Here is a 14,693-nt window from a genome sequence, read left to right on the forward strand (position 1 = left end):
AGTATTTACACTTGTGTCTTATTTATTTCACTTAAGAGTATCACCTCAATGCGCATCCATTTAGCTATAAATGTCTCTAATTTCTCATTTTTTATGGCTGAATAGTAGTCCATTTTATAAAAAACCCCACATTTTCTTGATCCAGTCTCCAGTTGATGGGGATTTGGGCTGCTTCCAAGTTTTAGCTATTACAAATGTGCTGCTATGAACATGGGTGAACATATATCACTGTGGTATGAGATCATCAAGAAGATCATACACCCTGACCAAGTGGGATTCATCCCAGGGATGCAGGGACGGTTCAACATATGCAAATCAATCAATGTAATACACTATACCAATAGAGCCAAGGACAAAAACCATATGATTATCTCCATAGATGCAGAAAAAGCATTTGACAAAATCCAACATACATTTATGATAAAAACCCTACAAAAAATTGGAATAGATGGTCTCTACCTCAATCTGATAAAAGTCATCAATGAAAAACCAACAGCCAGTATCATACTAAATGGTTGAAAACTGAAATCCTTCACACTAAAATCAGGAACAAGACAAGGATGTCCACTATCACCACTCTTGTTCAATATAGTTTTGGAAACATTAGCCACGGCAATTAGACAAGAGAAAGAAATAAAAGGAATAAAGATAGGAAATGAAGAAGTCAAATTGTCATTATTTGCAGATGACATGATACTCTATATAGAAGACCCCAAGAACTCCACCAAAAGTCTTCTAGACTTAATATTCTTATTAAGAACATTTTTATGAGATTCTCTTAGGATATGCTAATCAATATGTAACTGGGGCCAGCCTGGGCAACATAGCTAGACATCATCTCAAAAGCAAAGCAAAGCAAAGCAAAAACAAAACCCAAAGTAATTCAGGAGGTCTAATCTCTGCATAGTATGACATTCATAGACACTGTAGTCTGACTTCTGAAAATTTATTGTAGTTTATTTAAAAATAAACAATTGAAGTTTAATTAAACAACAAGGTATGTACCCCCTTCCTTTTTCCACACTGTATTTAACTGAAAAATTTCTGAAATATATTTTTGGGGAAGACATGTTGGAGACTGTGGACTAGTTCAGATTGTAAGAAAAGCGCTTTGTCAATAGCCAAAAGCTAAGACAAACACAGTGATAAGTAAATATAAAAAAATGAAAGCTTAGCGTACACAGATAGACCTGTGTTAGAACCCAGCTCTGTCCTTTGCAGCTGTGTGACTTTGGGGACTGTTACTTAATCTCGCCAAGTCTTAGTTACTTCCTCTGTAAAAAGGGGAAAAAGTGCCTGAATCAAAGGTGATTGTAAGTGGGCTTGGTAAACGCATATATCTTGGCAAACGCTTAGTGACTGGCTAATAATCAGCATTCCTATCATTATTATCATTACTGAACATCTCAGGGGCAAGAGTCAAAGGCTCTCAGAGTACCCTTGCTTTCTTCTTCTGCTTACTCAGTCCTGCTAGGAGGGTTCGTCTTTCATCCCCGGGTTATAGGGAAACACTCCAAGTCCTCATTTCTGCCTCTCTCCTGGACCCTTGCACCCAGTGTTTCAGACGTGCCAGGGGCTGAGCTTGTAGTTCTCCCTCCGCAGCACCCTGTCCAGCCTATGTCCGTGTGTTCCCCAGCCACAAGCTATTGGAGAGAGACAGCCCCGCCTTTTTTTGCCCTCCCCAAAGACTATCCTCAGGGTCTTGACTTTCAAGTGACTTCATTACTTATCTTGGACGAGTAGACAGCCTGAAATCATGAGCCATGGTGACTGACTTTTTGAGGTGCTTACATTGTGTCCACAGCTGTGATCTGAGGCCTGTAGATGCCTCGCGGAGAGAAAGCAAGATGCTTTATAATGAATCTAGGACAGAGCTCTGGTGCTTCCCTGCCTCTGGTCATGGTAACTCCAAGGTTTGGTGACATGGAGATGACTCGAATGTGTTGATCTCACATTCTCTCTCTTTCTCCTTTCCTTTTTCCAATTCTCTCCAATTCTATCTTTTCTTCCTCCCTTTATTCCATTTTCATTTGTTCCTCCTTCTGTCACTTCCTCCCTGCCTTTCTTTTTCAATTGTTTTCCCTTGCTGTTTCAATCTTTCTCTTAATAATTTCTCTCTGTTACTCATTAACTCCTGCCCCTGAGTGTGCTCTCTCTCTCTCTCTCTCTCTCTCTCTCTCTCTCTCTCTCTCTCTGTCTCTGTCTCTTTTCCTCCCTCCTCTCCTTTCTTCTTTCAACTTTCATGGGAATGTTTTGGGCTAATGACCAAGGAAAGACAAAAGTCACATGCATCTTTTATGAGGAAGAATCTCATCCTCACAGGAAGGCTGAGGAGCCAAAGGGAAAGGAAAGGGGATGATGAAGAGAACTCCCATGAGAGCTCTTGGAATCTCACTGGGCCTGGGGTTTCTTGGTTGTCTTCCACTCCATGGCTCGAAGCTTTTCTCGGGAGATTTTCCCTGTGATGGTCTTGGGTAGGTCCAAGACAAACTCCAGCTGTTGGAAAAAATTAGACCACAGTGAGGTTGGATTTTTCAGAAGAGCTACTATAGGTGAAGGGTTTAAGTCTGGAGACTCTGGGTGAGTAAGGATGGAAGCTTTAGAAAGTGCCTGGCACAGGGATGAGAAGAGGCCAGCTAGAGCTGGGTATAAAAGTCGAATGCACTGGTTTCTAACATACTCTTGGACAGAGGAGAAACAACAAAATGAGTATGACATTGAGCTTTGACATCTGGCTTTCTGGATTTCAGTCCCTGCTCTACCTTGTTTTGGACAAATCCATGGCTTTTCTATGCCTCAGTTCCCCCACAGAGTAAACTAGACAATAAAAACTCAACAGGTTGCTGTAGGGGTTGAACAAGATGATGCATGCTGAGTTTTCCACAAGGAATAAGCACTCACAAGTATTAACTATGTTTATTAATCTGGACTAGTGAGAGTAGACAGCTATAAGTTAGGATACCATCTCAGTTAAATTTCATTTCAGCAATTTCTCACTGATAAGCCTTTGGCTAAACTATAAAATCTCATGAATTTCTCTATTCTCACCTGTTATAAGAAATATTTGAAGCTGAGCACCGCCCCCCCCGCCCCCATTTCTGATATCCCTACATTCTAAGAGACAGTGGAAGATATTTCACTGAGGCTTCTAGTTATATGGCTCAGTTGGCCATGGAATTGGCCCATGATTCAGTTTTTTGGGGGGTTTAATAAAAATACTGATAGAGATATTGATACAGAAAATGATCTTCTCAGCAGCTGATGTGAGAGTGTCTCCATAAGGGCTTAACAAACTATGGCCTGTGAGCAAAACATAGTTTGAATCTTATTCTTGTAAATAAAGTTTTATTGAAACATAGTCACACTTATTGATTTGGACAGTTGTTTCTCCTTACCCACAGCTTTAATTTCTGTGGTTATAGATTGTTATAATTGTCTTATTTTATTATTATTAATTTCTTATTGTCTCTAAGTTATAAATTAGACTTTACCTTAGCTATGTATGCATAGGAAAAATATAGTACTGTATATGTAGAATTTGGTACTTACTATCTGTGGTTTTGGGAATCCACTGGGAGCCTTGGTATAGATCCCTTGTGGATAAGGGTGGATTATTGTATTGTCTCTGGCTGCTTTAGCATTAGAAGGGAAACAAAGACTATATGATCTAAAATATGAACCATTTAGCTCCTGTAGGGGACACAGAGTAGAAAGAAGCCTCAGGGGAGATCCAGGTTTAATGCTAAAAGGGAAACTACTCAGGCATCAGGAAGAAGGGAGCAGAGTTGGGGAGGTAAATGAACTTGCTGCCTGAGAATTCTAGAGGAAAGACTTGTGAAAAAAGAATATCTGTGAGGGTACTTGAGCAATGCCTGACCTGTACACTATGTGATAGGGCTCCTCACTGGATCTTCCAAAATATTCAGTTACAAGTCAAAAGTCCTATGTTCGGTGTGATTGGATTTCTAGCCTCCTTTGTAAAATATTTATTAAATGTTCATGTGTTTCTGTTATTCTTCTGAGTGCTTGACACCTTACAAATATGAACTCATTCTTAACCATCTGGGAAGGGCTATGGTCCCTATTTCATAGACAAAGAACAGAGAAGCTATTGAGTCATCAAATGGTGGAAGTGGACTTTGAACCTAGTGGCGTGTTATGTTGTCTCCCCCTCAGTGTGAGGCCAAAAGTCCACAAGGTGGACTCTGATATGCAGGTGAGACACCCAGCGAGGATGAAAGACTCACCACCCTTCACCAGCCCACTCTCGGAATAGCTCAGCTAAAGGTGCTGTCTTATGCAGGGTCACACCCGCTTCCCAGGGCAGCTGACACCCATGTCTGATCTACCTACTCCTCCTCATCCTGACTCAAGACAGCTCCTAAAGGCCCTAGCTTCAGAACTCCCCATGGGGCTGAGTGATGTCCCCACTGGGACTGAATCACAGTGCAACCTCGCCTTCTGCCCAGGCCTGACCCCTCCCTTCCCAGGTGTTGATTCCAAACACTTCATTACCTCTTGCATGCTAACTTCCTCCTCTGGGGAATGCTTCTCAGGCACTCAATTGAGTCAAGCAGACTGGCCAGTGGGCAGCCCAGCTATTTAGGAATCTAAGAGGCCTTCAGCTTGATGTGGTTGCTCTCACCTCCTACTCCAGACTTCTTTTTTCTTTCCCAGGAACAAGCTCTTGTGTTGTACCCAAGTCCAAAAACTGGGTTCTCCTGCCATATCACCTCTCACACCTCAGATCCCATCTCAGAGGAAAAATAAGTGTATTACAATTGATGCTTTTTGCCTTTTCTGGTAAGAGTACTTCAATCTTCCTATGAGGAGCTACCTCTTGCTCACTCAGTCCACATCCTGGGTATAGGGCAGCCCTCTATTTCCCATCCTTTCTGCAATTTCACCAAGGATGACCACATGACCTAGAACTGGCCAATTAGAGGATCTCATTGCCCTGGTTACATGATTGGTTTAATGATGGGCACATGACCTTAGTTGGTCCAATAAGAATCAACCCAAAGACTTTTGCTGGGCTGTTTGGGTAAATTCATGGTCTTTTTCTACTGGACTATACAAAACTGCTAATAATGTGTATTTGGAGCAGCTGGAACCCCAGTGGGAGAGAATTACAAGACATGAAGCCAATACAGAAGGAAAGTCAAGGAGTGAAAGAGACATCCCTGATCATGTCATACAAAGTCCAAGGACCAGCCATGGCGAAAGCTTTAACCAGTCCCGGACTTGTCAGCTGTGTGAGCAACGTATTTCAAGTCAGGTTTTTGTCATCCTCAGCTGAGAGCTGTATAATCCTGAATAGTGTAGCAAGATTCCTGTGCAGAGTGTGCAAGATAAGTCAGGTTTTGGCTAGAACTTGTTCCCATGACAGCCTTCAGCTTTTAATTCAGAGTCAAAAGCTGAGATGATTAGTCAGGCATCAAGGCTGTTGTAGAGCTGGGTGTGGTGGCCCATGGCTGGCATCCCAATACTCTGGGAGGCTGAGGCAGAAGGATCACAAATTTGAGCCCCATCTGGGCAATTTAATGACTTAGCAAGACCTTGTTTTAAAACAAAAAATAGAAAAGGGCTGGGGGATGTAGCTCAGTGAGAAGGCACTGGGTTCAATTCTTAGTACCAGAAAAAAAAAATTAAAAAGCAGTTGTAAGATTGTCTTTTTGGGCCTTCTTGGTCATGGTCAGGAAGCACTTTGGAATTAGTGGCTTTGTTTTCATGCTGAAGAAGAGAAATATAACAGGAGATCCTCTTTCCTTCCCTGTGAGAGGGAGGGAATGCGGCAGCCCAGCGGCCTTACCTTCCGGGGGTACTTGTATGGGGCCGTCACTGACTTCGCATGCTGTTGCAGTTCCCTGGTGAGCTGGTCCTTGTCATGGGACAGGAAATGTGGGGTCAGCACCACAAAAGCCTTCACCACCTACAGCGGGGATGTTGGGGACCAGGGAGAAGGGATTGGAGAAATTTGTTACCTTCTGAGATACTGCAGAATCAGTACTGAGATGTCCATCACAGCTCTGCCTCTACATCCCCTCAACTGGACCTCCCATATTGTGCCAAGGGGAAAGGAAAGACTGGGGATAAGAGTGGCTGGGGTTCCAGCTCTCTCTCAAGAGGTTTATGGGATGAGAAGGTAGAACTGTAGGAGGAGGCCAGGCTCATGTCCTAGAGTCAAAAAGACTGATGGGGAGAAAGTAGATACAAGGAGAGAAGAGAGAATGAGATATGGCTCTAAACGACTTGTTTCCCTTATCCAAGCTTCCGTTTGCCCATCGTTCAAATGGGTATAAAGTTGTCATATTTTAATTCCCATGAGATGAAATAAAATCACACGCAGCAGGGTTTAGCTTAAAGCTCAGTAGATTTCCCTTTGCCTTATCTGCCCAGTGGCTCCCACAATGTCCCACGTGACCTGCCCTATACCTGCAAGAGGCAGGGCATTGCCAGACTCATGCCCTGCAGCACTGTGCTGAAAAGTTGGCCTCCCACCTCCCACCATGACCTTCTCTACACACACACTAAGCCAGTGATGCAAACCTTCTAGAACTTTCAATGATAACAAATAGCCCACCTCGCTGTGCATGCCAGAGGTTGGCCACCACTGCGCTCAGCTCTGTTCAACTCCACTGGGGTGTGTTCATACAATCCTGTATTACAGCAGTTATTCTCCCTGTGAACCTCAGGGCTCAGGGCCTCTGGGCCTTATCTCAAATCCCTTCTCTGTTCTCTTGGGCAGGAATCAGATTCGGATCCAAGCAGGATAGAAGCTCTGTAGACCAAAGTCACCGATCTTAAATGGCACTGACCACGTGCTAGGCCTTGTCCCAGGAGCTTTACACATATTAACGTGTCTAAGACTCACACCAACCCTCATCTTACAGGTGGGGAAACTGAGGAGCAGACGCTCAGAAGCTGGCCTGAAGTCACAGGTGCGAGTGGCTGGGCCTGGACCTAGGCCTGGCCGTCCAGCCCCCAGTCCACACTGCCCCTGTGTCTTATGTCTCTGCCCCCAGGCTGCTGTTCCCCCTCACCTCTCCCCGCACGGGGTCGGGGCTGCTGACCACAGCCACCTCAGCCACTGCGGGGTGCTCCATCAGCACGTTCTCCACCTCCGAGGGCCCAATCCGGTACCTTCAAAGAAGCCATCCTTCAGAAAAGACATCCACCCCTAGGCCATCCCCAAGATACAGAGCCACTCACAGCGAAGATCCAGAGGGCCCTTCCCCGCCGGAACCACGCTCACCCGCTGGAGTTAATGATATCGTCTGCCCGGCCCAGGAATTGGAAATACCCATCTTGGTCCTTTATTCCTCGGTCTCCTAGAAGCCAAAAATCCCCTCGAATGTTGGCTGCTGTCTTCTTGGGATTGTCCTGGTGACCACAGAAAGATAAATCATTGCCTGTTCAAAGCTCAGATCCCCTGCCCTGGGGCCACCATGAACAGCCATGTGAGTTGTACAGTTTGCAAACTGAGCCACTGCACAGGGTGAACCCGCCCTACACTTAGCAACCCCAGGTCCCAGGTCAAACCGGATCTTTCTCCTTTATTTCAGCCATTCCACCTAGGGCTTCTCCTCGAATCCCCTGGGTCTAGTCTGATGGATGATCCCAATGTATTCGTTCATTTGTGCTCTAGGCATTTCCCCAAACTGATTCTGTTCCATGGACAGCCAAGCCTCTGCTCACCCCACGACACGTTCAAGGGTGTCAGGCTGACTATGCACTTTGTCCTGTCTCTATTAGAAAGCTGCAGAGGCAGACCGGCAAGCCCTAAGGGCCCCACCCGTTGTGTGCGCCTCTCAAAGCCTGGGCCCTCCATTCGGCAGAGGCCCCGGCTGGGAGTGCTGGAAAGGCTCAAGGTCTCCCCTTGTCTGTGCCTCCTACTCTTACTCAGATCGGGGCCTGGGCTCCCCACTGGATGCTCAGTGACTGCATTAGAGGACGCCTGGGGCATCCTTTCACTGGGAATGGAAGGCTGTTGACGATCAGAGAGGTCAAGAGGCCTGTCCAAGGCCAAACAGCCACTGTAGGCGGTAGAGCTGAGACCAGAAGCCAGCTTTCTTCATCACCCGCTTAACTTTCTTCCTCATGGTTACTGTGCAGCTGGTACCGGCACTAACGCTGTGGCCTTGAGTCCATCTGCCCCCTTGCTTGAGTCTGTCTCCTTGTCTGTCAAATGGGGAAAATCTGTGCCCAGCAAGTGGGGACAGACTGGGGTGGCACGCAGGAGATGCTTGGAGAAGGGCTTTGTGTGGCTGGACCCTGACCGCAGAGCCTCAGTTTCCTCATCTGTGTAATGGGAACAACAATGTGGATGTATTGGAATCTTCTGTTTCACAAACTTGGATGCGGCAAGCTCTAAGTGTAGCACAATGTCGGTGTCCTCCTACATCTCTAATTGTTGCACAATTTACAGATGAGAAAACAGGCGTGAGAGGTCAGTAACTTACCCCAGAGCACCCAGGTCTGAACTTGGGCACAGTGGCTGTGAAGAGTCCATAGGGTGGCCTCAAGTTTAATGTTTGTGCGGTGCTTCAGGACAGTGCTTGCTTTGAGTACACACGTGATAAATGGCAGAAACTGCTACTATTGTACTGACTCTTCTATCAGTTAATTATCTTGGGGGTCTACCTGCCACTTCCCAACAGCCTGGGGTGTGAGAGAGTCTTGGCATTTCTGGCTTTGCCAGCCTCACCTGCCAAGTGAGTTGGGGACTCAAGGATTATCTATAGGTATGAATGGAATGATACAAGTGGTGCAAATGAAAAGCATGATGAACATTTCAATTAATAGAGATCTATTACAGTAAAAGACACCTGGCCATTAATTCCCTCGGAATAGTCCCCCTTGCTTTGAACACATTTACCCCCATCATTCTTGCCATTTCTGAAGCAGTTCTGGAAGTCCTCTTCCATATGTGCCTTTACAAGGTACGATAAAAAATATGCTGAATGCTACTGCCAAGTGCCATCCAACAGAAAGACAGCCTTGCAAGAATATTAGTGTGTCCTTATCCCCCTTACGCACCAGATCTGGCACTGTGTAATTTCTGTTTCTTCCCCAAAGTCAAAATAAATATGAAAGGTAAATATTTTGAATTGATTCAGGACATCAAGGCGGCCATGTCAGCACAACTAAAGACACCTAAGAAAGAGGACTTTCAGAACTGCTTCAGAAAGTGACAAGAATGATGGATACATGTGTTTGAAGCAAGGAGGAGTATTTTCAGTGGCATTAATGTGCCTTTTACTGTAATAGAATTTTAAAATTTAAACATTCACCGTGTACTTCGATTATACCCCAAGCTGATTATATCCTGTCTGGAGACAGGATGCCTTCAGCAACCAGGCGTCCGCTCCTGTGACAAACAAATACCCCTTCTTGGACACTGGGCACCCTGTTCCCAAATCTGGCCAGTGCCCCTTGGCGGGCTCGCTCATGACTTTGGCGACCCCCCCACTCCACTTGCCACCTCCATGCCCACAGGGGGCAGAGGGAGGGCCAGGTCCTCACCACGTAGCCAGAGAAGATGCCCAAAGGCTTGATGGGCTTGACTCTGATGGCTATGTCTCCTTCTCTGCCGGGTGGCAGGACATTGCCCTCATCATCTATGACCTGGAGGAAGAAGCAGATTGGGTGAATGAGCCACAGAACAGGGGAGGCCTTGAATGGCAGTGTGAGAGAGCTGGGCTGGCCAAAAGGAGCAACTCTCACTCTAGAGGAGGCCGAAAACAGGAACCAGGAGCCAGGGGGAGCAGAGAGGGTTAACTCACTGCTCTGGGGTCCAGTGGGGAAGCCGCTTATGAACACTGGACCAGATGGGCTGGGGAGGTGCTTCTGGCTCTAGAAGCTTAGAGGAAATAAGGAAATAAGCACTTCCCCTTATTTTAGAGGCTACTTCACCTGTGGACTTGAAAATCAGAAAGATCCAAACTCAAGATCTCTCTGGTGTCTTACTATTTGACCTTGAACTACTTAAGCCGCATTCCTCAATGCTTTCTTTTGTGAAACAGAGATGCTGACAGCTGATTTCACAGGCTTTTTATACAAGTGACTTAGGATTCTACAAGGCAGCTCAGTAAATGGTTGTCCAGTGAGGTGGGTGTGACAGGTAAGCTTAACTAACAGCTTGGGAGCCTCCTGGGGGATTAGTAAAGTGTGCTGCTGGGTGTGTCTGAGTGGGTCGGGAGGCAAGGCCTCAGTCTGTGCCTGGCCCCTGGGCCTTTTCTCTCTAGTGCTGTTCCCTCTGCTCTGCTTCCCCACCACCATGAACTGAGCAGCTTTGCTCCACCATGCCCTTCCGCCATGATACTCCTGCTGTGGACCTGGCTGACCATGAACTAATAAACCTCTCCTCCTTTAGCTTATTTGGTCACATGGAAGGGAAAGGTGACTAACGCACAGCGTGACAGATAATGTCATAATTCTGAACAGAGTGTAAATTAGTACACTTTTGCTGCACAGAAGTACATGCATAATTATAGATGCACAAATACAAATTTTAGTTCTTGGGATTCAGTCCAAAGAAATAACAAGGAAAGGAACAAAGCTTTAGCTACAGCAAGCTCAGTGTACTGTTGTTTTTACTGGTGAAAATTTGAACTCCATCCATCAGGTTAAACAACCACTTAAAGAGCGGTGAGGTCATCCTACTCACTACCATTTAGTCATTAAAATTCATGCTGTAGATTGGCATTAATCCACCTGGAAAGGTGGTACCCAAGGTTGTTAAATAATAAATGGAAGTTACAAAATGTCATGTCAAGACACATCCATAGTTTTGTTTTTAAAGCACATATATATACATATATATATACATATGTATATATATATGGTCAATTTGTTTCATATGCACAATGGTTCTCTCTGGATGATAAGAATATAATTTCCCCTTTTCCTTTCTTTCTTCCTTTCCTCCCTCCCTTCTTTCCTTCTTCCCTCCTTCCATCTTTTTAAACAATTGACTATCTCTACTTTGTATTATTTTAATTCAATGAACAATGAAATTAATAAATTACTAGCCATTAGTGTTTTCTCTATTTCCCTTCACTCCTCAGTGCCCCCAGCAAACCTGCACATCATAGTAGGGAGAAGCTGTTCCCAGGTAGCCTGGCTTGACTATCATTGTGCTGGAAACTCTGCAGGTCAGCCCCTGTGGAAAGTGACAGGCAGATCAGTAAACCTCAGGAGGAAGCACGAAGCTACAGAAAAAAAGGATTCACTTGTGCAGTTCTTGCATGGTTCTGAGTTGGCTCACATTTGGTGGCTACTTCCCACCTCATTCCCTGGCTCATCCCTTTTTCTGGAACCCCAGTCCTAAGGCCTGCGCTAAACATTTGTTCAGAAAGTAGCTAGACTGATTATTCCCCAGGGAAGAGGAACCAACAACCACATTATAAAAATACAGTTAGGAGGAGTAAGTTCTAGATTCTACCACACAGTGGGGCAACTGCCATCAACAATAATTTACTATATATGAAAATAGCTAGAGGAAAGAATTTTCCCAGCACAAGGAAGTGATAAATGCTTAAGACAATGGGTACACCAAAACTCTGATCTTGACACTTTGTAAGCACGTATTAAAATATCACACTGTACCACATAAACATGTGCAATCATTATGAACATTAAGTGTCAGTTTAAGTTTTTAAACAGATATAATTACTGGTCAGCAGTGTGTAAGGCCTAAAAGATGCTTCTGAATTGCTTCCCATGGGCCAATTCTGCTTGGATGGAGATGGACCCTGCTGGGGTCCAGCACACCTCCCCCCGAGTGGCTGCAGCCCTTGACTGGGTGCGCTTGCTACACCCCACTGTCCTCAGCCGCATTGGCAAAGCTCTTCTGACTGTTCCATCTCACAGCACTGCCATCAGCAGCAGCTCTGCCAGGAGGGCCCAAGCTCAGGAAATGTGTGAGGTTAGGGAGGAGAGAGGAGGAGGTGAGAGGGTTAGGGCCTCCGAGGAGGAGTACTAGGAAAGGGAGCGAGAGAGAGGGTGGGGTTTCCCTGGCGTGGTTGATAAGGAGTGAAGTACAGAGCACTGTGAATCCAGCATGCACATGGGTCCCCAAGAGTTTCAAGAGGACAGCTGGGCAGGGAGGGTGGGCTCTACCGGGCTCTTCTCTCCACCCCTAGCTTCAGTCTGAGCTGCTGAGTACAGTGCCTAGCATGATTGATCACCTCAGGTCTCCGTGACACCATCACAGAGGACCTTCCTGACTCCCACATCTGTATTACCAGCTGCCATGCTTTGAATACATTTGTCCCCTCTGAAACTCGTGTTGAGGTTTGATTGCCCTTGCAGTGGTGTTGAGAAGTGGAGCCTTGAAGAGATGATTACGTCCTGAGAGCGATTAGGGTCTTTCTAGTGGGAAGGAGTTCTTGTTTTCTCGAAACTGGATCAGTTTTCATGAGAATGAGCTGTTAGTAACTGTGTCCTCCCTCTTTCCCTTCTGCTTTCCATCACAAGTTGAAGCAGCATAAGGCTGTCATTAGGTGTAGCCACCCAGTTGTGGAATTTCCAGCCTGCACAATCACGAGTCAAATTAAACCACTTTTCTTCATAAATTACCCAGCCTTGGATATTCTAGAAACAGCAAATGGAGTAAGACCCCAGCCCCTTGCCCTACTTCACTTGCTTGGCTTTTTCCATAGCTCTTTCCACCACCTCCCAGGTCATCTGCTTCTTAATTTATTGTATCCTTCCCCTAATGGGATGTAATTCCCACATAACCAGGAGCTTTGCCATGTTTTGTTCCCATAGTAGATGCTCAATAAATGGTTATCAAATATGTGAAAGATAAATGGTGACTAATATGTTTATTATCCAAGTGACCTTCGAGCAGGCGTGCCCAGCCCGAAGTTACCAGGGAACAGGTACCGTTTCTGTCTGGCCGTAGAATTCTCGGATGTCCATTCCTGTCTGGGCCTTCCAGTTCTGCAGAGTTTGTGGAAGCAGGGTTTCCCCTGAAGTGAAGCAGTTCTTTAGGTGTGGGAATTTATAACTGAAGAAGAGAGAGAGAAGTGTTCTGCCTTAGCCTGCCAGGAACCAAAGCCTGCCTAGGGCTGCAGCTGGGTTCTGGGTGGTTTGAGTGGGCCTGGCTCCCTGGGGACACCTATGTTCAGAGGGTCAGACAAACATGATGCATGTATGTGAGGGAGACCTGGGGATGGGCCTAGTGACTCCTACCCACCCTGTCACCTCCCAGCCTCATCACCTGGAAAGATCCTGTTGTAGCAACATCCGGTAAACAAGGGGGGCACCCACCATGCTGTTGATGGGATAGCTGGACAGCACCTGGAGGGACAGAGACAGGTGAGATGTCGGTCACTAGGGCAGGTGCCCAGCTTACCTGTATGTACAGTGGGTACACTCATGAGCCAGGGAGGCATAGAGGTCCAGATTGGAATCCTAGCTTGTCTTCTGCATCTATTTGAGTGTAAATGAACCTTACAATTTCCACACAACCTCAGGACACAAATAACAGAGAAACCAATACCTATCATTAAAGCAAAAAGGGCTAGGACTAATTTGGAGCCTTTCAGTGAAATCCTGGTAGGCTGCTCATGTAAGATTTGCCCTCATAAACACATTCCTCAAGTCTTCAAGGGAGTAGTAGATGCCGTACAAATTAGCTACGTGATCGTGGTCAACTTCGTGAATCTTCTGATAAAAGCCCCCCCACCCAACCCTTAGGCACTAGGGATTGAACCCAGGACCTTCACAATGAACCACCTCCTGGTCCTTTTGCTTTATTTTTTGGTACATCTTTGCAGTATATGATGATTACATTCCTTGTGGGGAGTTGGTACATGTACGTAACCCATCTTTTTTTCTTTTTTGAGAGAGACTTGCTAAGTTGCCCAGGGTGGGCTCAAACTTGCAATCTTCCTGCCTCAGCCTCCCAGAGTGTGGGATTATAAGCCTGTGCCACCAGACCTGGCTTGAAATCAGCTTTATTATAGGGTATTTCCAGTCAGAATGTTTCTGGGAGAGAATTGAGGCAAAAAGGGCTTTGGGAAGTTAAAAGTATTTATAGACATTTCAAAAGAAATGCTACGAAAAAGGACTATGACTAAACACTTATCACAACTTGTGCTATATCAGTGAATTCTCACAATAACCTACGGATGTATATATTCTCATCCCAATTTTATGGAGGGAAAACTATAACTTAGAGTTAAGTAACTTGTTTGAGGTCACATAGCCAGCAGGTGGCAGAAATGGTATTTGCCGCATGTCCCCTTAGGTAATATCAGACTCATCCCAGGCTTTGCTTTGTGCAGAATCCAATAGAGTGGTTTAAGCAAAATGTCTACAAAAAATATTGACACAAGAGCATCGTGCAATCATTTCCTTCAAGTGATCTTGATGAGCTAGTATGATCTATGCAAATCATCCTATATCCCTCATCACTTTGGCTTTCAGGAAGCTCAACTTGCAATTACCTTCTTACTTGCTAAACTTCTCCTTGGTTATTTTCTCCCACACCACCAATCTATGTTTTCTCAATGAACTTTATAATTTTACAACTGTCTGCATCTTTTGTCTTGTTTATACAGCTTTATGCTTTGTTTTGATTATGTTTTGTTTGTGGAGCTCAACAAAAGCTGATTTAATTCTTTTTGGAAAGTAGCAGAGAATAACAGTATCATTTGAAGAGACTCTTGTGAGAGATCCCA

At 45.3% G+C, this 14,693-nt stretch overlaps 1 protein-coding gene across 1 annotated transcript in view; it reads right to left on the reverse strand.

Annotated features, from left to right (window-relative positions):
- Window positions 1-2,282: 2,282 nt before the first annotated feature.
- LOC101712192 (acyl-coenzyme A synthetase ACSM2A, mitochondrial) overlaps window positions 2,283-14,693 on the reverse strand; it is a 29,066-nt gene continuing 16,655 nt past the window's right edge. The window contains exons 7-14 of the mRNA XM_004855836.4: window positions 13,229-13,308; window positions 12,892-13,015; window positions 11,084-11,164; window positions 9,526-9,627; window positions 7,256-7,383; window positions 7,044-7,143; window positions 5,813-5,932; window positions 2,283-2,496 (exon numbers count right to left, since the gene is read on the reverse strand). Coding sequence (XP_004855893.1) covers window positions 2,392-2,496; window positions 5,813-5,932; window positions 7,044-7,143; window positions 7,256-7,383; window positions 9,526-9,627; window positions 11,084-11,164; window positions 12,892-13,015; window positions 13,229-13,308 — 840 coding nt within the window. The 3' untranslated portion in view covers window positions 2,283-2,391. The remainder of the gene's footprint in view (window positions 2,497-5,812; window positions 5,933-7,043; window positions 7,144-7,255; window positions 7,384-9,525; window positions 9,628-11,083; window positions 11,165-12,891; window positions 13,016-13,228; window positions 13,309-14,693) is intronic.

This window comes from Heterocephalus glaber, unplaced genomic scaffold (assembly GCF_053883595.1).
Source record: "Heterocephalus glaber isolate CG9 unplaced genomic scaffold, H.glaber_assembly_v1.0 deba00000943, whole genome shotgun sequence".
NCBI classification, from domain to species: Eukaryota; Metazoa; Chordata; class Mammalia; order Rodentia; family Bathyergidae; genus Heterocephalus; species Heterocephalus glaber.